The following is a 25,357-nucleotide window of genomic DNA, read 5'->3' as shown; positions in this document are numbered from 1 at the left end:
AGTGCAAGTAAGAAGATGAATGAAAAAATTCCTTATATGTAGCCTCAAGTTCAGGGATCTATAAAAAATGACGAGTTCACTGTTTTTAAGCAATGGAGATGGGTTACAAGGATATTATTTTCTGAGTATGAAAAGAGAACTCTAGATTTCACTTAAACCCCAGGGGAAGTTACAAAGCATAAGGAATTTTGGTTGCTGGGACTCTGTAGAGATTGTTGAGCAGCAATAGGGGTGATAGACCCGTGAGGATATTGTTATTTAAACAAAGTTAACCTAGCTGTTATGCAAATTAATTAAAAGTAGGAAAGAATAAAGAGAGGGAGCTTAATTTATAGTCTGTTAGTTAATACAGGTATAAAATATTTCCTTGCAGACTACTTCTCTAGGACCTCATTACCTTACATTTAATTTTCATAATTGCCTATTCCATGTTCCTCTATGAGCTTTCATTCTTTGGGGTCTTGTTGCAAGTTTTCAGCTGACATGCCTGTATGTAATAGATTTTTTAATGGAGATTCATTATTTTTGAATCCCCTTTTCCATCTTATATGTTTCCTTTGAAACATATAAGATGAAAGGAAAAAAAAATTTTTTTTTTTTTTTTGGTATCTTTCAGATTGGGACTCTAGCTATGAGACACAAGAATTATCTCTGAAGCCATTCATATATGATGATGTGTTAATGGAGAGAATTACAAGCTATGGATTTGAGTATTCCACTTTTAGGGAAAACTGGAAAGGTGAAGATCTTTTTGAGAGGCAGCTGGTAAGTCAAGAGACACTCACTCATAAAGAAACCCTTACTAAAGTAATAGACCACAAATATAATAAATCTGGGAAATTTGTCCATCTAGACAATGTAGGAGAGAATGTTTATAATCACAAGTCTGATAAAAAAAACTTTTCTAAAAATGCCATGGTAAGAAAACACAAGAGAGTCTGTGAAGGAAAGAAACTTTTTAAATGTAATGAATGTGAGAAAACTTTCACCCAGAGGTCATCTCTTACTGTTCATCAGAGAATTCATACTGGTGAGAAGCCATATGAGTGTAAAGAATGTGGGAAAGCTTTCAACCAGAGTCAACACCTAGCTCAACATCACCGAATTCACACTGGAGAAAAACTCTTTGAATGTAAAGAATGTAGGAAAGCCTTCAGCCAGAATGTACACCTTATTCAACATCAAAGAATTCACACTGGAGAAAAACCATATAAATGTAAGGAATGTAGAAAAGCCTTTAGCCAGCCTGCACACCTTGCTCAACATCAGAGAATTCATACTGGGGAGAAGCCCTATGAATGTAGGGAATGTGGAAAGGCCTTCAGCGATGGCTCATCCTTTGCTCGACATCAGAGATGTCATACTGGCAAGAGACCCTATGAATGTATTGAATGTGGGAAAGCCTTCAGGCAGAACACGTCTCTTATTCGTCACTGGAGATATTATCACACTGGAGAGAAACCCTTTGATTGTGCTGACTGTGGGAAAGCCTTCAGTGATCACATAGGCCTTATTCAACACAGGAGAATCCATACTGGAGAGAAACCCTACAAATGTGACGTGTGTGGAAAAACATTCAGCTACGGCTCATCCCTTATTGTACATCAGAGAATTCACACAGGAGAGAAACCTTATGAATGTCATGTCTGTGGGAAAGCCTTTAGTCATCATGCTTCACTCATTCAACATCAAAGAGTGCATTCTGGAGAGAAGCCTTATGAATGTAAGGAGTGTGGGAAAGGCTTTAGGCAGAGTATACACCTCGCTAGTCATCTGAGAATTCATACTGGTGAGAAACCATATGAATGTAAGGAATGTGGGAAAGCTTTTAGCATCGGTTCTCAGCTGGCCACTCATCAGAGAATTCATACTGGAGAGAAACCTTATGAATGCAAGGAATGTGGTAAAGCTTTCAACCAGAGGGCTCACCTTGCTCAACATCATAAGATCCATACAGGAGAGAAACCTTATGAGTGTAAGGAATGTGGGAAAGCTTTCAGCCAGACCACCCGCCTCATTCAACATCAGAGAGTTCATACTGGAGAGAAACCCTATAAATGTACTGAATGTGGAAAGGCTTTTAGTGATAGCTCATCCCGTGCCCAGCATTGGAGACTTCATACTGGTCAAAGGCCCTATGAATGTGTTGAATGCGAGAAGGCATTTAGGACAAAATCATCCCTCGTTTGTCATCAAAGGTGCCATACTGGGGAGAAACCTTATGAATGTAGTGAATGTGGTAAAGCCTTTAGCCATCGCCAATCCCTTACTGTTCATCAGAGAATTCATTCCGGGGAAAAACCATATGAGTGTAAGGAATGTAGGAAAACCTTTAGCCAGATTGGACACCTTAATTTACATAAAAGAACTCATACTGGAGAGAGGTCTTACAAATGTAAGGAATGTGGAAATGTCTTCAGACAAAATGCACACCTTGCTCATCACCAGAAAATTCATGCTACAGAGTCAACTCAGGCATTCAGCTCTTCCTCACCTATGTTACCAAGGCCTGCAGATATATCTACTAAATATTTTTGGACTTCATCCCCTTCTTTTAGTTCTCATTGCCCTAGTCCAAAACACAGTCCGTTCACCTGGACTATTCCAATTGTGTAAAATTTGGTTCCCTTGCATCTTTTGTTCTCTTTAAGTTCATTCATACTGTTGCCACTGTGGTCTTTTAAAGATGTAAATATAATTATATTACTCTTCTCTTAAAACTCTGACACTTCAAATTAGTTGATGTATATAAAGTGTTTAGCATAGTGCCTGACTCTTAGTGCTTGTTTAATCTTAGGTCAATTTCTTCAGAGTCTGTTAAGCATTATTTTTAAACAATAAACTCTGAAAAGCAGTATATGAGTGCTAGTTTATCATAACAATTTTGGAGCTGAAGTTATGGTGGATGATGAGGATTAACATTAGTATGATTAAAGCTTAATGTATAACAGACTAATATAATGACTTTTCCATGACTCTGAAGCTGTGTTTCTTTGTTGCTGAGGAAATTCAGTATGGCTTGATGCATAGAGAGTATGTTTTTGGTTGTGTTTTGGTTTTGGAAACTGTGGATAAGACTGGAAAAAAAATGAATTCAAACTTGCCGGGAAGAATGTAAGACACTATTTAGTCCAGGCAAAAAAATAAATATTACTAATACTTAAAAGTGAAGAAATAGAAAACTTGCATAGTCCAGCGTTATTTAAAGTCACCTGGTTTCATAAACTCTTAACTTTTAAGAAACCAGTAATTGAGCTGTTGCAGAGTATAGAAAAAATATTTAAACTATTCCACTTATTTCAACTTTGATATCAACCCCAGAAAAACATGAAATTATAGATAAATTTGGTCCCAGCCATATATAGAAAGGAAATTATTGCCCTCTATTGAAAGAGAACAGAGGCTCTGAATAAATGGAGATCATACAGGTTTCTAGATGGACATTTTATCATTGTAAAGGTGTCTATACATTCACTTAATTCCAGTCACACTCTTTATAGGGAATTTTTACATTGACTGTTTGGTTCTGAAGTTTAGTAGAATGGTAAATGGGCAAGCATCTCAAGGAAATTTTTGAAAAAGATCATACGCTTAAAAATTTAGTATATTGCAAACAAATGATATTTTTGATGTGTCACTGGGAGGGATGGATTATTTAAATGGTGTTTGGCAATTAGTTCTCCAACTAGAAATAAAGAGAGGTCTGCATTTCACCCCTTAGAATTTCATTCAATATAGATAGAAGATGTAATAGGAAACACAATATGAAAATTCTAGAGTAGAATGTTGAATATTTCTATCCTTTTGAGTAGAGGAAGACTTTGGTAAGCAGGACATAGAGTCCAGGAGTCTTGAAGAGAGAGAGTGACAGGTTGGACTGTGTAAAAGGTTTAAACTTTGTTCATAGTATAAGGCACTGTATGCAGGGTTAACAGGCACACGCAGGCCAAGAATTTTAAATGTCTTATGAAGGATAAAGCCCTTATAAGAAGTGTTGTTGGATAAGATAGACAGCCTGAAAAAGCATACCAACAAGTGACTTCTTCATAAAGAACTTGAAACAATCAAAATGGAGGAGGTTCTTAACTGTAATAATTATCAGGTAAATGTAAATTTTAAGCTTCCCAACACAAACACACACAAATTTTATATGAATGTAAAGGTTTGCTAATACCCGATATTTTGCAGATTTGAAAAAACATTTTCATATATTGAGAGAATAAATTGTTAGAGGGCAATTGGTGTTATTACCTGTCAACATTTCCAATGTAATTAATCGCTTTTTGCCACAGTTCTACATCTACATACTTCTCGAATAGCACAAGTGCAGAAATACATGCATAAGCACATTTATTAAAGAATAGTAAAAATTTGGAACAGCTATAATGTCCAACAGTAGTAAGTTGATTACTTAAATTATGGAAAATCAGTTCGGGAGATTCTTATGCAGTCACTGGAAAGAACAAGGTGGATTTCTGTACTCAGGGAAAGTGTAGTTTATTAATTGAAAATAATTTTCATAACTATATAATGGGTTCACATAGTTTTAAATATATAACCTTTATAAAGTAAAATTAGGAAAATGCAGACATATCAGATAATAGTTGTTGTTTTTCTCTACACTGTAAATAGAAACCATGCACATATAAATATGCACAAACTCCTTTTAGCTGCTTTGAGGAGCTGTTCTGATGTCATTTCTTGAGGTTTTATTTGTGTTGCCAATTGTATATGATTCACTTTAATCCAATCAGATACAGCGAGTGCGGCCTTGAGACAATGGAGTTGAATATGAATCATCTTTGGCCCCAGCTTAAAGATGGTGTTTTAAGTTCCTGCTGCTCTGATTGCTAGAGCTGATCTGATACATGTTCTTCCCAGGTTGTACCCCACCAGTGGTTTGTTTTCCTTTTCAAATTAGATTAAGTTCTTTTGCTGTCAACTAAAAAAATCTAACCAATACAGAAATTGTTGGCATTGAGTGGGTTTTTCAGGCAAAAAAGATCCTCAGAAAATGTATTATTAAAGTCTGGTTTTTGGGCAAACTGGAGCAAAGAATTGTTAGGCTCCTAATCTTATTTTGTGCCACAAAAGCATTCATTGACAGCAACAATCATCTGTGGTCTAGATCACTCTTGCCTTAGACCAATAGAAAGAGGGCAGGAAGTGCCAGTCCACGAAGTATGTATGATGTCTGTTCATAATGGAATTGGATAATATAAAGCAAGAGAAAGAACTACTTATATCTTAAAAGTTTTGCTTTAAGGCATGGACTAGAACATAAGCCATTTTTGTAACACAGTCGAAAGACTCTGTTGTAAGCTGTATCAGCGGCCCCCATTATTTTTGACACCAGGGACTGGTGCTCCTATGAGAATCTAATGCCTGATGATCTGAGGTGGAGCTGAGGCAGTGATGCTAGTGCTGGGGAGCGGCTGCAAATACAGATGAAGCTTTGCTCTCTTGCCTGCTGCTAACCTCTTGCTATGCAGCCTTGTTCCTAACAGGCCATCGACTGCTACCTGTCCGTGGCCTAGGGGGTTGGGGACCCCTGAGCTATATCGCTGTGGTTGCTAAATATCACAGTTTTGGTAGGTTTCTTAAGTAAAATATTAATTAGGAACAGTTGGTGTTGTGGCTATTGGAATGGGGACTTGTGTGAGAATTTTGGAATGTTGTGGCTATTGGAATGGGGACTTGTGTGAGAATTTTGGAATTTTATAAATCTAAGCTCCCTAAAAAGAATTAAGAAACCACACCAACTATTTCTCTTTTGCCTGAGATATCTGTGAATAAAGGTTATCCAATTTTCCATTTAGCTTACCAATATTATGACTTCACTGATTTTTTTAAAAAGTTATTTCACATACTGAGTATTTCAGTCTGATAGTCAAATTTATCACTACTGCCTTTCAGGTAGGCTTATAAAAATTTAACCCAACCAAGACTTAAACTCTTGGACTGAGGCTTCTTCCCACCCTTTTTTGACATTTATGGTAAATGATGAGTAAATATTCTTTACAGTAAAGGACAGAGTTTATGCTTTTCATTTCTATTCGTAGAACTGGCAACCTCTCTACCTGGCACCAGAAAAAAACAATTTTAACTGAAGCCGAATGAAAGTATTTGAGGTTTAGAACAATTTTATTCGAAATTTTAATTCAGGTAAGAGATGTTCTTGACCATTCCTAGTTTACTAAACTTCCTAAATCACAGATGTGTATTAGATTTTATCAGATGCTTTTTCCTCATGTATTGAGGTAGAGATTTTTTTTCACCTTTTCTTTATTAATGGTGCTGACTTTCATGAACAAATTTCCCACTCTGGTACTCCTGTGACACAGTCTTGTAAATGAATGTCAGCTAACTTCGGATGATGACTGTTATGCTGGGGATTTTATAAGGTCATGAGAGGTCTTATTTGTTACTAGGAGGCTGGGCAACTCTGAGGAAATGACTAGTGAATGATACAAAGAATCCAGCCCTGACAAAAACAGTTCGGGGGCCAATGAATGTTACTATTTTTGAAATTTAGATAATATAGATTGTTGCAAAGTAAAAATCATCCATTATCCTACCACTAACATTTTGATCAATGTATATGTATACATAGCTATTATTTTTATAAAAATGAGATCATTACTATTTTATAATTTGTTTTTAATTAATATGGGTAATTGATATGTAAATAAATAATTCCACATTATCATTAAAAAAAAACCTGCTCAGAACCAGCGTCTGCAAGTACTTGGGCCTACCACATTTAATGGGTATGGCAGGTGGGAGAGGCTGGAGTATCCAAGGAGACAAGTCAAAAATGCGCCTCGGACACGCGAAGGCACACTAGCTAACACACGCATCCTCCCCCCACCCCCCGCCCCCACCATCGCAGTCACGGCTTGTCCCTCCCTGCCCGCGCTTCCCCATTCCAGGCGTAGTCCCGGCCGGGCCCACTCAGCGTCCTCTCATCCTCCCTTAAGCCAAGCCCCTGGCCGTAAGCCCCGCCTCCTTGCAACTATTCCTGCGCGCACCAACACTGGCGCCGACTCCCGCAATCCCTTGGATCGCGGCTCTGTAGCTCAGGCATCCTGTACTTCCGGTCAGTTCCAACCGACCGGCCCGGGGAGTCGCCGACAGGCGCAGTGTGGGCCTGGGGTAGACCTACCTCTCGCAACCTGCGCTCCGCCCAACGCATTCGCGGGCCCAGCCGGGACTACGCTTCCCAGAGGGAGCTGCGGCAACAGACACGCCCGCTTCCGGTGGCTGCGGGCTGCTCAGTTCCTGCGCGTCGCTTGGTTCCTACGCACCCTGCGCGGCTGTGAGCTCGGCGGCCGCTGTTGGCGTAGGGTGGGGGCGGGTGTATTGGCGGCCGGGCGTGCCTGGGCTGGGCTGGTGTGTTAGCCGGATCGCGGAGACATGCGGGGGGTAGCGAGTGCGGCCGGGAGCTCTGGGGAGGGCAAGCTGGGGTTCCCGGCGCGGCGCGGCGCCCCCCGCACAAAGCCTGAAGCGGGCCGAAGCCGGACTGTGGCGACCCAGGCCACTTTCGTCCGCCGCGGTCGGGGAAGGCCTCGCTCAAGGAACGGCCTTACCTCCAAGGGCCAGCGACGAGCGGTGACCACGGTGCCGCAGAACAGAGGTGATGGTGACAGGTGGCCTTGTGGGGTGGCGGGGGATGAGTTCATCTCTCTCAAGGTGAGGGGACGGGGAGGCTTTGGGACAGAGGGCCTCTCGGGGCCCAAGTTGTCGTGAATGGTGTCCCCAGGCCCCGAGGCTCGCGGATCGGCGGAATCCAAAGGTCTGGAAGTTGAACTTGAGGTAGAATGTCAAGTAGCGGTGTAGGGAGGGACCTGGGCTTTCTCAGGGTCACTCTAAGCAGACATTCCTCATTTTCATGCTCCTAGGGAGAAGACCCACCCCCCCCACCCCCACCCCGCAGCCAGAGGTAGAGTAATGGCCATATCCCAGCTGCCCGTTCAAAAGCAGCCTCATCCTGTATATGTCAGGGTATTAAGTTTCTCTGCCTGTGGAAGTCCTTTCTGATTGATGGCTGTAATAAGACTCAGCAGGAAGGGAGCCTTTCAAGGCTGGAGATTGAGAAATGCTGTGTAGACCTGATGTCTACTTGCGCTCCTCCTCCCCCCCACCCAGCTCTGCCTTGCAGCAACACTGCCCTTCCCCAGGAGAAGAGGCACAAGCAGGAGACAGCAGGGACAGGAAATGAACCCCAAGCCATATCCCAGGTGAGTTGGTTTTTTCTGTTTTTTCTCTGAAAGGCACTCTTGCTTTTCAGGACTCAGTAATATTTATTTCCTTAAAAATTTTTTTAGTTTAAGAGACCTGTTCTAGGAGTTGGTTCCCATTTCCTGGCGTCCTGGTGATGGGCTACAGGGATGGTCCAGGGCCTCTTTCCCCCTTCCTCTTTGTCTCATTCTTCAAAGGTGAAGGGATTCAGCTCCTCCCTGTGCTATTTTTCTCCGAGGGACTCTGATAGAGAAAGGTACTCCTTGTGGAAAACATGACAGCTCTTTGTGCTATACCTGCCAGCCTCTGGAGAAACAGGTGGCCAAGCCCCAGTCCCTGCTAGGAGCTCACAGCCTGTTGGTGGAAAACACAGAGCAAAAAGGTTCTAGACTGCAAGTCTTAGGACTGAGTATTGTGACAGTGGCTGGAAGAAGCTCTTGGTTTCTGTCTGCCTTGGGGGTAGGTTACAGAGTGTTTAACGACAAGTGATTTTTGAGCCGTGTTTTGAAGGGAGAGGCGTTCCCTGGCAAGCAGAAGGTGGAAGAGCAGCATTTTCAGTGCAACGTGAAAGGTTTTTCTCCTCACTGATTATGTGGCTTCTTAAAGTTTTAATAGTTTTGTCAGCTGTATCTCATAAATATATGTGGCTAGCTCGTAAACATACAAATCAGGCTCTAGTTGTCCCACCCAAACTGCTTTTAAGGAGGTTAGCAGTGATCCCACATTGCCACCTGGAGTGTTTAGTTCTTAGTCTTTTTTGACTCTTTGGTACTTGAAGTAGCTCAGGGTTTGGCAAGCCATCCAGGTCTAGGGCTAGGTAGCAAATCTTTTAGGTTCTAAGGGCCATAAGGTCTCTGCTGCAGCTACTCTCCTCTCCCTGTCCCAGAACTAAAGCAGCCCTGGAGCAGGGGGTAAGTATATGAATGGTGGGGTTGTGTTCCAATAAAACTTAATTTACAAAAGCACGTGGCTGCCAACCTCTGAAATAGGTCATCCCTGGCCCCTTTTCCTCGGTTAGCTTCTGGTATGCCACGTGCCTCTGGCTTTCTTCCACCTTCCTGACATCTTGTCTTTTGCTGCTGGTTGGTTACTACTCATCACCCTGACCCATAACTCTCTGTCCACACCTTACCCTGTTCTTGTCTATAAAAATGAGTCTTGTGCTGGCTTCTCCCAAATTCACTTTTCCAAACCAGACCTCTCCTGCAAGCTCCAGACCTTTGTATCCAACTTGACTCCTTCTCTTGGATGTCAAATGAAACTTACCACCTCCAGATGCAAATTCCCGAGATTCTCCCCCAAACCCACTACTCCAGCAGTTGTCTCTGATCCATGGCAGAATCATGCTGTCAGTCGCTCTAGCTGTAAACCTCGGTGCCATCCTTGTCTCCTCTTTTCTTCATCTCCTGTATTTGATGTGTTTGTAAGTTCTGTCATCCTGTCAGCACCATTTTAAATCATATTCAGAATCTGTGGCTAACCCTCCACCACCACCACCACTGCTGCCTTGGCCCTCGTTACCTTACTATTGGCCCCTAGACTCCTCTGCTGTGACCTGTTTTTCCTTAGGCCACTTCCCCACACAGCAGCCAGAGGGTTCTGTTCTAACTGCCCTGTCACTCTCTGCTCAAAACCCCCGAAGTGGCTTCCCTGAAGGAGGCTAGAATACTTAATATGATCTACAGGGCCTGACCCCTTTGGCTCTGACATTGATGACACACTCTCATCACTCACTCTGCTTGCTCCAAAATTGCCTTCTCATTTCCCTGATTACCATATGTGAAATTTTAAGCCTTTTACCCAGATCTTTATAACCCTCGTCCCTGTTTTACTTTTTGATAACTCTTAGTACTTCCCAACATCCCCTATTTTGTCTGTTTTTCTCTTGTCCGATTCCCTTACTGCAAAGTACACTTGACACAGGCAGGGATTTTGGATAGTTTTGCCCCAGTGCCTGATACAGAAAATACTTGCTGGATGCATATTTGAATATAGTCTTAAAATTCCCTTGTAGTTAATGTTTTGCTAATTTAATATAGTATTATGGTAATCGTTTTTATACCTGAAATGTGCTTTATCCTAGTTATTTCCTAGGAATATATTTGCAGCAGTTTTTGTTACATTGGGGATTAAAGTTAACTAAACTTAAATCAGAATACTTTTATAAGTATATTTGGGTGGAACAGCAATAGGTTCACAAAAGCTAGAATTCATGCTTTAGGAAAAAGTAAACTTCCCCCAAAATAACCCAGGAAGTATTACCGATTTTTTAGTTGTGTGCTTTCAAATTAACTAGAATTGGAAAAGAAAATTTTTTCATGCACTTTTTTCTTGTAAAATGCTTTTTATTCAGTTCTTCCTGTAAAACATGAACACAGTATTTTTCTGTAAGGATGGAGTTGCTTTTGTTTTTTGTTCATTTGTTTTAGATGTTTGTGTGTCATCTTCATTGAGTGAGAGAGCACCAAATCAAATTCTTACATCTGGAGCAGATGCTGTACCTATGTGTTTTCTCTGTGCTGTAGTGTGACATTGTGAGGCCCAGTTGGAAATCTCTACACCTGCATGGTAGCAACAGGAATAAAAAATATGACCTGCACATTTGAGAGTGTTTCGTATCTCTTGAATGAAGCAGATTGGCCCAGACATCAATTAGAGAAAGTGTATTTTACTTGAAAGCCGTGTTTCCCAGTGGATCTCATTCCTCTGTCAAGGTGAAAGGACAGCAAGCATCCTTGCTGTTGTCTGGAACTTTTCAAGGTGGCTTGGCAGTCACAAGTGTGGGCTGTGGAGCCAGACACCTGGTTTCAGATTCTTGTTCTGGCACTTAATCACTGTGCGGCCTGAGGCAATTTAAATGACGCATTTGCTTTGTAAAAATGCAAATACTACTTGGCTCATGGCTCTTCTAGGGGTTAATTAAGTTAATACATACAAGGTACCTGGCACATGGTAAGAACTCAGTAAGTGTTACCTGTCAGCATTTCATGTCATCATGATTGTTTTAGTGATCACATTAACAAAACTACATAACATAGGGCAGGAGTAGGCAAAATTGGCCTGTGGGCCATATCTGGCCCGCCAGTTCTTTTTATCTAGCTCACGAGCTACAGATGGTTTTTACATTTTTCAGTGGTTGAAAATCTTCAAAAGAACAATATTTTATGACGTGAAAGTTATATGAAATTCCCATTTTGTGTTCGTGAGTAGAGTCTTCGTGGAGCACAGCCCACACCTCATTTACATAATGTCTATGGCAGCATTTCTGCTTCACTGGCATATTCACTAAAGCATTGACTCTCCCCCCTTTTACCGAAAGACTTTGCTGACCTTTGAGGTAGAGGTTCAGAGTGAGGACTGTGGAGCCAGGCTGCCAGCATCACATCTGGCTCTGCAGTAGGTTCAGGTTACAGCTGTTGCCTCATCTGGACAATGGGAAGGTGATAACACCTACTGTTGGGGTGGTTGTGTGTCTGGAATGTTGTGCCATAGCTGTAATTGTTATTATTTACAGTAAGAGACTTGCAAACAAGAGTCACTGATTCTATGTATAACTGACAAAACAAGGGAACACATACTATTGACAGGTCTCTCTTGAGCATTGGATTAGAGTGGTGGAGAAGGGGACATTTCTTATTAAGAAAACATAATCAGAGCCACAAAAACTGAGTTGCCAAGTATAAGGTTTCAGCCTGTGTTCTTCCTTCTAGGAGCACCCACAGTTTTCTTACCAATGACAAAGCGGTAATAAATGGTAGAAAAGTGGGCATCATTTTCTCTGCATGGGTAAACTTCAAAGTGATTGTAAAGATGCTATAAATATAGTTTAAAGATTTTTAAAAGGTGGTATAATTGGTAAAGGATATCTGAAAAATACTTGGGATATTTGAATATTTAAAAAAAATAGCGCAAGACTTGCCAACTGACAAGCATGTAATTAGACCTGTAAGACTGGAAACTGTGAAAGCCCATCTTCTACAGTTGGATCAGAAACATAGAAACAGCTTGTGTCTGAGCACCTGTATCTTTGAACATAGCTTAAAACAGTTGCATTAACATGTATTTTGTTTTTAAGTCATTTTATTGAGGTATGATTGACATGTAAAAAGCACATTTTTAATGTATACAACTAGATGAGTTTGAGGATAAGTTACATTGTGAAACCATCACCACCATCAAAATTGTAACCTTATCCATCACCTCCCAAAGTTTCCTCCCAGTTTTTATTGTTTCTGGTAGTAAGATCAACCCTCTTAGCAAATTTTAAGTATACAGTACAGTATTGCTTGCTGTAAGCACTGTGCTGTATAGAAAATCTCCAGAACATGTTCATTGTGCAACTGGAAGTTTGTACCTTTGACCATTGCTTCCCCACTTCTTCCCGACCCCTGGCAACCTCCATTCTACTTTCTGCTTCTAGGAGTTTGACTATTTTAGATTCCACATTTAAGTGAAATCATGTAATAGTTGTATTTCTGTCTCACTTAGCTTACACATTGAAACATTAGGGTTTCAGTATACTCGTGGGTGTCCGATCTGCAGAATCTTGCACAGTTTTCAAAACTGAAGGCGTTTAATAAATTGCTGGTGTTAACATGCGGATCAATAACAGATCAGTATGAGCAGCACGGAGAGCTGGAACTGATTCTTTCTTACAAGAGGAACACTCCTGCCAGTTATTCAGTCCTCAGATCAGTTGCCCTGCTTTCATGGCCAGATCTCCACCTTGCAAAATGACTGTTGTGAGCCAACCACATTTGTTTTGGACTAGCTCACTCAGGTGGGCACGGGAGTATGTCTTTTGATCAAAGCTCACACTAACTTGCTGTTTCCTGCAAGTATTACCAAGCATTTTGTTTTATTTATTTTTTGATACACACTCAACATCTGGTGGACACCACAAGTCAAAAAGAAAAACTTAGAACTCCATTTGGGGATTCATGTTCATGTTTTGAGGTTCATGCCTAGGTTTATTTTCCCATTGTTGTGTTGATCCAGGCCCTTCAAACATCCTCATTAAACACTGTGCATGGAACAGTTTACCTCTGTTATGTATCATTTTGAATGACGTCAAATATTTTTCTTGTGTGTACCTCCTTTTACCTGCACTGAATTGCCAGTTTCCTAAATGCAGGGACCGTCTCCATATTTTTCTCTCTTTTCCGGATTTTATGACATTAATGAGTCCAACTGTCCTGTAATTAACTAGATTTCCAGATCACTGGATATTATTCTTTCCATGTATATTCTCTTACCCAAAATGAAGAGGGAGTAACCCTCAGTCCCTTGTATGAGGCTTCCATGACAAAATACCACAGACTTGGGGACCTAAACAGAGATTTCTTTTCTCACAGTTCTGGTGGCTAGAAGTTCAAGATCAAGGTGTTAGTACGTTTGGTTTCTCCTGGGGCCTCTACTTCTCATTGTGCCCTCATGTGGCTTTTCCTCTGTGTGCCTCCGTTCTTGGCGTTTCTCCTTTTCGAATGACACCAGTCAGATTGGATTAGGGCCCCAACATGTGACTTCATTTAACGTTTTAGAACCTCTTGTAAGGCCCTATCTCCAAATACAGTCACATTCGGAGATACTAGGAGTTAGATCTTTAACATATGCATTTGAGGGACACAGTTCAGTCCATAACAACCCCCAGTTGTGATGGGGCATGAGCACTGGTTGAGCAAGAACTTGGTTTTGTCCTTTCAGAGCTTGGTGACATTTGGGGATGTGGCTGTGGATTTCTCTCAGGAGGAGTGGGAACGGCTGAACTCCGACCAGAGGGACCTGTACAGGCGTGTGATGCTGGAGAACTACAGGAACCTGGTGTCGCTGGGTGAGAGTGTCCTCGCCCCTTTTTTCACCTTCCCCTTGACTGCCACTGAACCCAGAAATCCTGCTCCATTAGCACTAAGGCTCATACTAGCCTTCTCCCATTAAGCCAGGGCCCCTGTATCTCAAATCTGGACAGACCAACAGCGTGACCCCCTCCTGTTTCTTTTTATGTATTTAGGACTTTGCTTCTCTAAGCCCGACATAATCTCCTCATTGGAACAAAGGAAAGAGTTCTGGATGGCCAAGAGAGAGGTGACCAGAGGCCAGTGTCCAGGTGAGCGTGAGGGGGGGCGGTCAGGTGGGGTGAAGCCACTACCGGTCACAGCTCAGCAACCTCAGACATACAGGACCATCAGCAGACTATTCCTAGGCTCTGGGCCCAGAAGGCAAATGAACTCCTCTTGAGAATGGACCGCCACATGTGCATCTCCCCTGTGTGTCCTCTCCAGCTTTGCTGCCCTCCCTCTAAACATAACTTCATTTGCTCTCCTCTGGGTCCCACCGATTCCTGCTCCTCCTCTGACCCATTATCATTCAGACATATATATCATCTTCGTTCCTTACAAAATCTTTGATTTTGAAGTCATTTTTATTGTCTTCTTTCTCTTTGATTAATCAACAGGTTTATGGAGTTATTTTTTACTTTTATTTTTCAAATGTAATTGACATTCAATATCAACTTAGTTGTAGGTGTCTAGTACAATGGCTAGAATTTATATGATTTACAAAGTGATTCCGATAAATGTAGTCTCCGCCTGGCACCATACAGTTATTACAATATTTTTGACTATATTTCCTATGCTGTACTTTACATCCCCATGACTATTTTGTAACATTTGTGAACTTCTTTTAACTGATTTTTACTGAGCATCAGCCTTGAATAAGGCTATTAGGTAGTGGTTGGTAAGATGAATGTAGGCCACTAAAGAATTAACCATCTCACCTGAAACTGATATAAAATAATATAGAATGTCAGTCGTAACTGGAAAAAAAAAGTTATTAAAGGATTAACCATTTCAGAGGGGTGAGAAGACATACCTGTACATACCTTAAATAGAAACTGCTATTCCCTGTATGGTAGTGTAAATAAGAACTCAAGAGGAAAAAGAAAATTCATTCCCAGTTTTAAGCAGAGTAAATGAGAATAGAGCCTTTAGCAGAAACATTCGAATGAGAGAAAAGAGATTGGTAGGTTAGAAGATGAGTTTGGGTTTGTTTGGCCATAACTGATTTTAACATTCAAGTGGACTTCCCAGTGCAGACAGGCAGTGTGCAGTCAGGTGATTGGCTCTTGAAGAAAAGAACACTGATTTTGATTGATAGAACATTCTTTTAGATATTGTGATAATATTTATACCACTGGGGAATATGGAACTTTCAACCACAATTATTTCTGGAACAGCAGATTACTCAAGTAAGTTGAGGAATCAGAATTAAAGACTTCTGTTGGAGGTTTCTATAATAGGAAATGACAAGAATTTCTAAAGACTTGAGAATTTTATAAGACCTTGCTGTCGAAATTATACTTCAAAGGAAAAGTTAGTATTGACAGAACAGAACAGGCTGCTTAGAGTTACAAAATATGACGGCTCACGTGATCATCACGAACCATAAGGGAACTCAAATGGTGTTTCTGAGAACATTTTCCATTTAACATTATATTAAATCATGTTTTTATTAGCATTGTAATAAAGCCCCATTGTACTAAAGAAGAAATTTTTGCTGGATAAAATGTAGAGTCAAAGCAAGTTTTACTGAATAAACAGAAATGAGGATCATAGCATTTTCTTGTGTAGCCTACCCTCCCTTCTTCATCTGTATTTGCCACATTTTAGATTTAAATCTAAAATGAGCTCTCTCATCTCTTGGTCCTCCATTTCTTTTTTCAGTTTCCTGTTAAAAGTATAATATACACTGTTTGGTTGACTTTTAGGTGAGAAAGCTGGTATTGTATCATATCAGGGTTAAAGCTACACAAATTGGGAAATGTAAGGTCAATTGGTCATATGGAAACGTTTTCAAAATGATAGGCTTTTCTGAGGATTTTAATTCATCTTATTACATTTGGGAAGTTTTCTTCACACTAATACAGAATGAAAGCACTCTTTACTTTCTTCCTGTCTTCCAGACTGGAAGGCTGTGCCAGAGAGTGAGGAGTTACCTCCAAAAAAGGACTTGTGTAGAGAAGAGTTGTCCGAGGCCATGCTCATGGACAGACTGACTGGCTACAGTTTGGGGTGCTCCATGCTAGGGGAACACTGGGATTATGAGCCTCTGTTTGAGAGGCAGCCGGTAAGTCAGGAGACAGATCGCGGGGTGAGGATATGTGCATGGGTGACTTGCATGAGGTAGAGTCTGTAGACTTCCAAATAATGAGTATCAACTGTGGGGAAGTTCTGTCATTAGACAATCCACACTGTGTATGAGTTACTTCTCAGGAGAATTACAAAGTCTCCATGGCAGAAACAGATTCTCCTATTCTGTTGTCCCCCCACCCCCCCCCCAAAAAAAAAAAAAGTGCTGTAACTAAGCCTAGTCATTACGTGACCTAGATCACTTGGAACCTAAGTGACAGAGTGCCTTTCACAGTGTGTAGACACAGCCCCGCCTGCCAGAGCTGTTGTAGGTTCATGAGCATGGTTTGTACAGAAAATGCATTTGTGCCATTTCAGAGCTTGGTGACTATCACGAATATGGCCATAGATTTCTCCCAGCGGCTAGACCCAGCTCAGAGGAGCTTCTGTAAGAATGTGATGTGGGAGAGCCACGACCTGGGGTCAGTAGGTAAGGATGTCCTTCTCCCAAATCTGAATTTATCTTTCCTCCAATTGGAAGTGTGTGTGTTTGTGTGCATGCGTGTGTGTGTGTGTGTGTGTGTGTGTGTGTAGGGGACCTTCTGAAGTGTTGGGCTCCCAAGCCCAGACATAAGAGTTTGCCATTTGTGGAGCTCAAAGTTGGTGTCTTCATTAGGCTTGAAGCATTGCCTTTGCTATTCAGTCAACTCCTCACTTTTCTGCCTCTTCCTGTCCTAACACTTTTATCTCAAAGCCAAGGAACTGGTTCTCACTTTAAGACTGCCAAGAGCGTGACAGATCCCCATGTCTTTCCCACGCATAGGATGCTGCTGGATTTCTAAGCCAGATTTGCTTTCCTTACTGGAGCCAGGGAATTAGCCCTGTCAGATAGAGCATGAGCTGACAGCAGGCTTGTTCTCGGGTGAGTGGGAGGTCTGACGTGAGACGCCACCACAGCTTAGCATGCAGCCCCTCCCAGGACCAAGTCCTTGCTGCTGTGTGAGGGTGGCCTGTGCCAAGTCCTCTCAGTCTGGGTAGAAAACAGGTCGGGGCTTTCAGAGTTCTTAACTCCCCCTCTGCTCCCTCCTCTTGGTGATAGCTCATTCCAGGTAGTGTACCTCCTGTTTCTGGCCACTGGGAAGTGCATCAGCCACTTGATTCCTAAAGTGACCGTTCCCTGACCTGGTACTTCTGGGCTGTCTTCCAAAGGTATACTCCTGTGATCGATCAGACAGCCCAATCACCTCCTTATACGCTCAGTCCTATAAGAACTGTGAATCAAAAGTTACGTGAGGGCAGCACTCTGCTTGGCATCGGCAGGCAATTGGAGAAGGGATTCACACATATGTCTTACACCACCAGGCAGTTACTGTAACAGTAGGGGTGGGGGGAGACGTGCATGGTAATTTGCATGGGGCAAAGTTTGCAGACTCCACCGGGCATTGCCCGACATAGAGGAGAGGATGCCCAGGAGCTTCCTGGTTTCAGTCTGATCTGGCAGGCAGAAGTCGGGTTGCAGGAAGTAAAGGGACCCTAGTTTGGTACACAGGGAAGTGAAAGAATTTTCTTTAAAAAAAATGGTTCATAGGAAATGTAATACTATCACCTATCTGGAAAAAGAATAAAAAATCATGACCCATAAGCACTTGTATGTTAACAGGGCAATTTCAGACCTTTTTTGCGTCATAATAAACACATTTTTAGCATAGTAAGAATTATAATGTGTATTCATTCAGGCAGGCATACAAATGTTTATCACATGGTTCCATGTTGTACATACTTAGGTTATGTCACACTGGTGTGAAAAAATACGCTTACAATAGATATCTTGATGTAAGTAGAAATTACATGTGGGGGATTGCTGTGTCCCTCAATATGATGGACATATGCCAGGTTTTTTAAGTTTTCTTAGCTTTCAGCAACTCTAGCAATGACTAGATATATGGGTTTAATTGCATCTTCATAGCATGAGGTATTTTGATGAAAATGTTTGCTTATTATTTGGCAAAAGATTATAATCTAAATTTTTGTTCTTGTTATGAAAGAGGTTGAACACTTTCCCTAAATTTGGTTATTCTCTTTATCTTTTTAGAAAATGTTTCTCATTTATACCCATTTCTCTATCTGTGTCTTAAATGTTTTAATAGTCCCAATGACTGATATATTGTCTGGAACTATTTTTCACATGTGGTAATGAGAGCTTCTGTTTTAATTAGGCCTTTTAAAATGGCGATATGTAAAACTTTGAAACTTTCTATGTAGTTTAACATTTTACAATTTTTCCTTTTATTTGTATCCTTAGAAACTTGATACACATAATTCTACTTCATTTTTTAAATGACTATCTAGTATTACAATGTATATGTATATATCATAATTTACTTAACTGATTGACTTTTGTGAACATTTAAACATTTAGGTCTCTTCCAGTTTTTACCTGTAATAAACAGTGGTCCAATTTGTACATATCTCTTTGCATGATTAGTATTTTAAAAGTTTTATGCATATAGTGCTATACCCTCGATGAACAATATGAGAAACCTGTTTCTACACATTTTCACCAATAGTATTTGTTTATTTTTGCCAAGTTGTTGTATGAAAATGAGTTTTGCTTTAATTTTTATTTCCTAGATAACTTGTGATGTTGAGAATATATGCATTCAAATGCAGTTAGAGTTCATATTCTGTAAATGGTAACTTTGTAATCGTCACCCACATTTCTATTGGGTCCCACTTCTTTGCCTTCATATAGTATGAATATAAGTCCTGTTTTATAAATGTGATACATTTTTTTTTAGTTTCATGTAGCCTGTAAGTTTGCACATGATGTTGCTATATAGTAGTTTACATTGGGTGGTATCTTCTTTTAAAGAAGCATTTACTTTGTTGACTTTTTGTTTCAGTCATAGATTTTTCTTTTTATTAATAGATGTATTATTCCCATTTGTACCATATGACAAATTTGTTTGGTCTTCTGTTACTTATTCTTTCTTGCTCTCATTCTGTTCATGAACAAAGTATTCCTATTCATGAATACAGGATGTCTTTCCATTTATTTAGGTCTTCTTAATTTCGTTAGCAGCGTTTGGTAGTTTTCAGCATACAGCACATCCTTGGGTAAAGTTATCCCTAAATAATTTCTTCTTTTAATGCTATTTGTCGTGGAATTGTTTTCATAATTTCCTTTTCAGATTTTTCATTCCTAGTTTATAGAAGTACAGCTCATTTTTTATGTTGATCTTGTATCCTGCTATTTTGATTAATTGAGTTATTAGCTCTAATGAGTTTGCGGATTCTAAAGGATTTTCTGTATATGTGATTTTATCTTTGAGTATAGTTTTACTTCTTCCTTTCTAACTTTGATAACTTTTAATTTTTAGTTTTAATTTCTCTGGCTAGAACTTCCAGAACAGTGTTAAGTTGAAGTTGTAAAAGCAGGCATTCTTGTCTTGTTACCGATCTAAGAAGGGAGGCTTTCAGTGTATAGTTGTCATTTAAAAAAAGAGTTTCTCCTTTTCCCTTTTTAAGATCATCCTTTTCCAGATATTTGTCTCTCTGCATTATCTCCCCATTGCCATTTTCATCTTTAATATTTATTGAGAAATAACTACACATACACAAGTTTTGGTATATGCTAGTGATTTAGCAAAAGTATTCCAGACACATTCACTTTTCCCTATAAGCTTAAAGTCCGAGATAAGACGTTCTTATTAGGTAGTGTATATGAACATAATTAATATAATATTAATAGTTACCATTATTATGAAAACAGTCTCTTCAAAATGAGAAATTAAATTGCATAGCCCTAACCCTAATAAACGGCCAGAGAAGTAGGGATTTTGTCAGGCTTGTGGAAGCAAGCAGGTAAATGTAAAAATGATTTTTTATTACCACTGAGCTTTGGCCATCAATTAATTGTTGAAATTACTCAATTAAAATATGGAAAAATCATTTCCTGGTTGTAGGGGAATGACCAGGCTTTTAGACAGTCCTAATGAATGTTATAGAATACAGTGTCTATTTTGTGTTGTGCATGTTTTTTTTGTAAAAACTTTTGTGATGTGATGACTACTCTGGCATCCAAAGCAGGAGAGTGAGTGAGGTTAAAGTCACTGGATGTTGTAGCCTATATTTTTTAGATGGTGTGATTGCAGAACTTTTTTTCCAGCTCCTTACTCTTTTGATATGTAACTGATTCTATATAGTTACTTATTTATTTTTACTCATATCTCCTAAAGTTTCTGTATGAATTCAGTCTTAAGTCTGTTTACATACATTGTAGATTGCATGTTTAAACACAGTACTTTTTAGAAATGCGTAATTTATGTGGTGTAATTCACCATTTAGTGAATTCATTCACAATTTTCCTTTTAGCAGATTCCTTTTTTTCTAGTACATGATAAAGGAAATATTTGTTTTCTTGATATGTTTCAGGCCAACAATCTGTACATGAGACCCAGGAATTATTTCCAAAGCAGGATTTATTTGCTGAAGTGTTAACAGACAGAACTTTAAACACTAATTTGGAGTGTTCCACTTTCAGAGAAAATTGGGATTCTGAGGGTGTATTTGAAAGGAAGCTGGTAGGTCAGGAAACACAATTCAGGCAAGAGACTATCACTAATAACAAAACCCTCTCTAAAGAAAGAGAGCGTACGTATAACAAATATGGAAGATGGTTCCCTTTGGACGTTTCAGAAGAGAGCATTCATAATTGTGATTCAGTTAAGAAAAGTTTCCCCCAAAGTACAGTGGTAATAAAACATACAGGAATCTATTCAGGAAAAAAACTTTTCAAATGTAATGAATGTAAGAAAACTTTTACTCAGAGCTCCTCCCTTACTGTTCATCAGAGGATTCATACTGGAGAGAAACCCTATAAATGTAATGATTGTGGAAAAGCTTTCAGCGATGGCTCATCCTTTGCTCGACATCAGAGATGTCACACTGGCAAGAAGCCCTATGAATGTATTGAATGTGGGAAAGCCTTCATACAGAACACATCCCTTATTCGACACTGGAGGTATTATCACACTGGGGAGAAACCTTTTGATTGCATTGACTGTGGGAAAGCCTTCAGTGATCACATAGGACTTAATCAACATAGGAGAATCCATACTGGAGAGAAACCCTACAAATGTGACGTATGTGACAAATCCTTTAGATATGGCTCATCCCTTACTGTCCATCAAAGGATTCATACTGGAGAAAAACCATATGAATGTGACGTTTGTAGAAAAGCCTTCAGCCATCATGCATCACTAACTCAACATCAAAGAGTACATTCTGGAGAGAAGCCTTTTAAATGTAAAGAATGTGGAAAAGCATTTAGGCAGAATATACACCTTGCTAGTCATTTAAGAATTCATACTGGAGAGAAACCCTTTGAATGTGGGGAATGTGGCAAATCCTTCAGCATCAGTTCTCAGCTGGCCACTCATCAGAGAATTCATACTGGAGAGAAGCCCTACGAATGTAAGGTTTGTAGTAAAGCATTTACCCAGAAGGCTCACCTTGCACAGCATCAGAAAACTCATACGGGAGAGAAACCATATGAGTGTAAGGAATGTGGGAAAGCTTTCAGCCAGACCACACACCTCATTCAACATCAGAGAGTTCATACTGGAGAGAAACCCTATAAATGTACTGAATGTGGGAAGGCATTTGGTGATAACTCCTCCTGCACTCAACATCAGAGGCTTCACACAGGCCAAAGGCCTTACGAATGTATTGAATGTGGGAAAGCATTCAAAACAAAGTCATCCCTTATTTGTCACCGTAGAAGTCACACTGGAGAGAAACCTTATGAGTGTAGTGCATGTGGCAAAGCCTTTAGCCATCGTCAGTCTCTTAGTGTACACCAGAGAATCCATTCTGGAAAGAAACCATATGAATGCAAAGAATGTAGGAAAACCTTCATACAAATTGGACACCTGAATCAACATAAAAGAGTCCACACTGGAGAGAGGTCCTATAACTGTAAGAAAAGCAGAAAAGTCTTCAGGCAAAGTACACACTTCACTCATCAGCGAATTCATAATGGAGAGTCTTCAACACGTCCCCCTTTACCTTCCACATCAAGTCCTGTGGATCTGTTTCCCAAATTTCTCTGGAATCCATCCTCACTTCCATCCTCATAGTCTCAATATTATTATTTCACCTGACTACTTCAGTAGTTTAAAAACTGGTATCCCTGCTCTTTTATTTTCACTCTTTCAAAGTTAGTTTTTCATGTAGTAGTCAGATTGGTTTAAGTGTAAATTCACTCCTCATGTAACAACTTGCATTGAGATCCTTTTAACTGATTAGTGCCTAAGATGCTCTTAACGTAGTCCTCATCCATGTTAAGTATTGAGTAGTTTTAGCTCTTTTAAAAACATTCTAGCACATTGAAGCATTACCATAATTAGCTTTGAGTAAAAATGATGCATAGAACGGGGCATAGAGAAACCAGGTTTTAGATCAGGAACCGGAGTTTCAAGGTAGTCAATGAAGCTTTGCCTACATTGGTTTAAAGCTTGCTTTCATCATGTTGAGTTAGTGTTCTGGCTTTCCGTCTAATCTGCATAATGTAAGGTGACGAGACCTAGTTGGTGAGAAAATTCACCTTTACATCTGACAACGGTCTTAGAAAGTGTGTAGAGAAAATGGATGAGTGGGCCACCTGGAACAAAGAAATTTAAACAATCAGAGAAATGAAAGACGGCGTGCATAAAGTTAAAATTGCATGTTACTCAAGAGTTAGAAATTTTGGCAAGATTTGATCTGTTTAGTCACCTGGACTTATGAATGAATTCTATTAAACTTTCAAGGAACCATTAACCTGAGGTACACTCATCAAGAGAGTAGAGGTCAGCAAACTGACTCCTGACCAAATTCTCACTGCTTTTGCATGGCCCATGATCTGATTTTAAAAACAAACAACAACAACAACAAAACACTTTATAAGTTGAGCAAATGAAGAGAATGATGTTTTAGGACAACATGAATATTATATGAAATTTGAATTTCAATGTCTACAAATAAAGTTTTATTGGCTCACAGCCACACTCCTTTGTTTACACATTGCCTATAGCTGCTTTCACTCTACAAGGGCAGAGTTGAGTACCTGCAACAGAGACAGTGCGGCCTACACAACCTCAAACCTTTACTATCCTTTTACAGAAAAAGTTTACCAACCCCTGCTGTAGCAGAGAAGAATATGCAAAAGGTTCTAATTCTTTCTATAAGAGTAATAGAAATCTCACATCACCAACAAAAACTGTTAAGTGATTTATGAATAGAGGTGAAAGGAAATTATTAAACCATATCGAATAATAGAAAATGTCAGTTAAAGGAGAAGTATATTTTTCTAGGTGAAATAATACTATTAATACGTAATGTAAATTTTCTTTCACAGCAGCGTCCCAGTAGGATATGTTTACTTTGACAGTTTTAGTTGAAACCATACAAGAAAAGATAATTTGGCCAGCATAGCAGGGTATTTTGAAATAGGTTTCTTTGCATTTGAGATTTTGGTATATAAAAAGACCGACTTTTTATTTGGGGGAAATGATGTTTTGATAGTTGGTTATCCAAACTCCAAAACAAACAAAACATTACACCTTCCAGAGAAATGTGATACAATTGTATATAATACAGTTGGATTTACTAAGTAGGACATGGAGTCCTAGGAGACATAAGGAAGAGAGTAAGTTGGCCTATACAAGGATTTAAAACTTTGGCATGGTAAAAGGTGCTAAAATAATGTAAAAGACTATTGACAGAAAATATATGCAACTTATGTGAAAAAATGTCAGGAACAAAATGCTATTACATATACAAAATAGTGGGAAAAATTGACAGTGCAAACCAACAGGCCGTCACATTTGAATTCAAATGAATAATGAAAATTTGTGAAGTTTTTAACCTCAGTAACCAGAAAATTACAAATTAAAGCAAGTTTTCTTGGCTGTTGGACGGATTAAAACCTGAAGTTTAGGTAATATCCAGTACTGATGTCAGTGTGGGAAAATGAGCACTTCATTAGCAATATAAATTTGTCTCATACCTTTTTAGAAGGCAATATGGCACTTTCTGGCAACATAAATGTGTGTTTCTTTTGAAACAGTAATTCTACGTCTAAGAAGTTTATCTCATTAAAGTAGGTAGGTAGGTGTAAATAATGTTTACTGCAGAATTGTTTTAATTATTACATAGGAATTCAGTGTCCTGCCAAGCAGATTGAATTGTGATTATTCAATACTGTGTTGTCCAGTCAGTAGAAAGAAGTTAAGCTGTGTACATGCTTCCTTGGAAGAGTTGTCTATCCACAGTATATTAAATGAAATATGTGATTTGCAGAACTTTATGTATAAAATGATCTTGTAGTCATAGTCAAAATTAATATCTAATATGTATATTTTTGCATGTATGTATATGTGCGTGTATGTATATATATTTTTTCAGAATATATGTTGAAATCTGTTTTTATCTTTAACCATACACACTTTCCTAGCTCTTGTTGGCACTTTCACTTTCTTCATTCTGTATTGTTCCGGGGAACTGCCAGTCACATGTGGCTCCATTTAAGCCAATTGGATTTTTTGTTCTTTGTATTTTGATTGGAGTCACAGGGACAGGAGCAAAGTCAATATTTGGTTTCTGTATGGCCCTAATGGGTGTTTACTTTTCGTCAGTATTCACTTTGATTTGTTGGGGTCCTTATTGTACCAGCTATTAAGTACGGAATGTCACTCCTGGATTGGAAGTAGTTGAAATTGAGTCATCTTTTAGCAGCAGCCTAAAGATTTTTGCCTCTCTTCCTGTCACTGTGATCCATTAAAATGATTTCTGCTTCCTCACATCTTAGTTTTGTTCCATTCTTTAAATCTGTGAGGCAACTAGTTTTCTTCCAATATTTAACTTATAATCTTAAATAAGCATTATCATCTTTCAACCAGAGAAAGCCAGCCCATATAGGAATTGATACCTTAGGATGACTGTCATACTAT

The 25,357-nt window shown here is 39.6% G+C and overlaps 1 protein-coding gene across 13 annotated transcripts in view; it reads left to right on the top strand.

Moving 5' to 3' along the window:
• LOC107502811 (zinc finger protein 471) overlaps positions 1–25,357 on the top strand; it is a 47,731-nt gene that overhangs the window by 9,966 nt on the left and 12,408 nt on the right. For 8 of the 13 annotated variants that reach the window (XM_016130412.2, XM_016130438.2, XM_016130422.2 and 5 more), the window contains exon 5: positions 617–2,956. In XM_016130412.2, coding sequence (XP_015985898.1) covers positions 617–2,616 — 2,000 coding nt within the window. In that variant the 3' untranslated portion in view covers positions 2,617–2,956. Of the gene's footprint in view, positions 1–616; positions 7,637–8,148; positions 8,241–13,944; positions 14,072–14,248; positions 14,345–16,198; positions 16,363–16,742; positions 16,855–20,798; positions 25,208–25,357 lie in introns of those variants that run through there. The other 5 variants (XM_016130363.2, XM_036232255.1, XM_016130457.2 and 2 more) reach the window with 5 other exon arrangements.

The sequence above is a fragment of the Rousettus aegyptiacus genome, unplaced genomic scaffold, assembly GCF_014176215.1.
Source record: "Rousettus aegyptiacus isolate mRouAeg1 unplaced genomic scaffold, mRouAeg1.p scaffold_m13_p_14, whole genome shotgun sequence".
Lineage (NCBI taxonomy): Eukaryota > Metazoa > Chordata > Mammalia > Chiroptera > Pteropodidae > Rousettus > Rousettus aegyptiacus.
The sequence above is the reverse complement of the archived record's forward strand: the minus strand, read 5'-3'. Positions and strand labels throughout refer to the sequence as shown.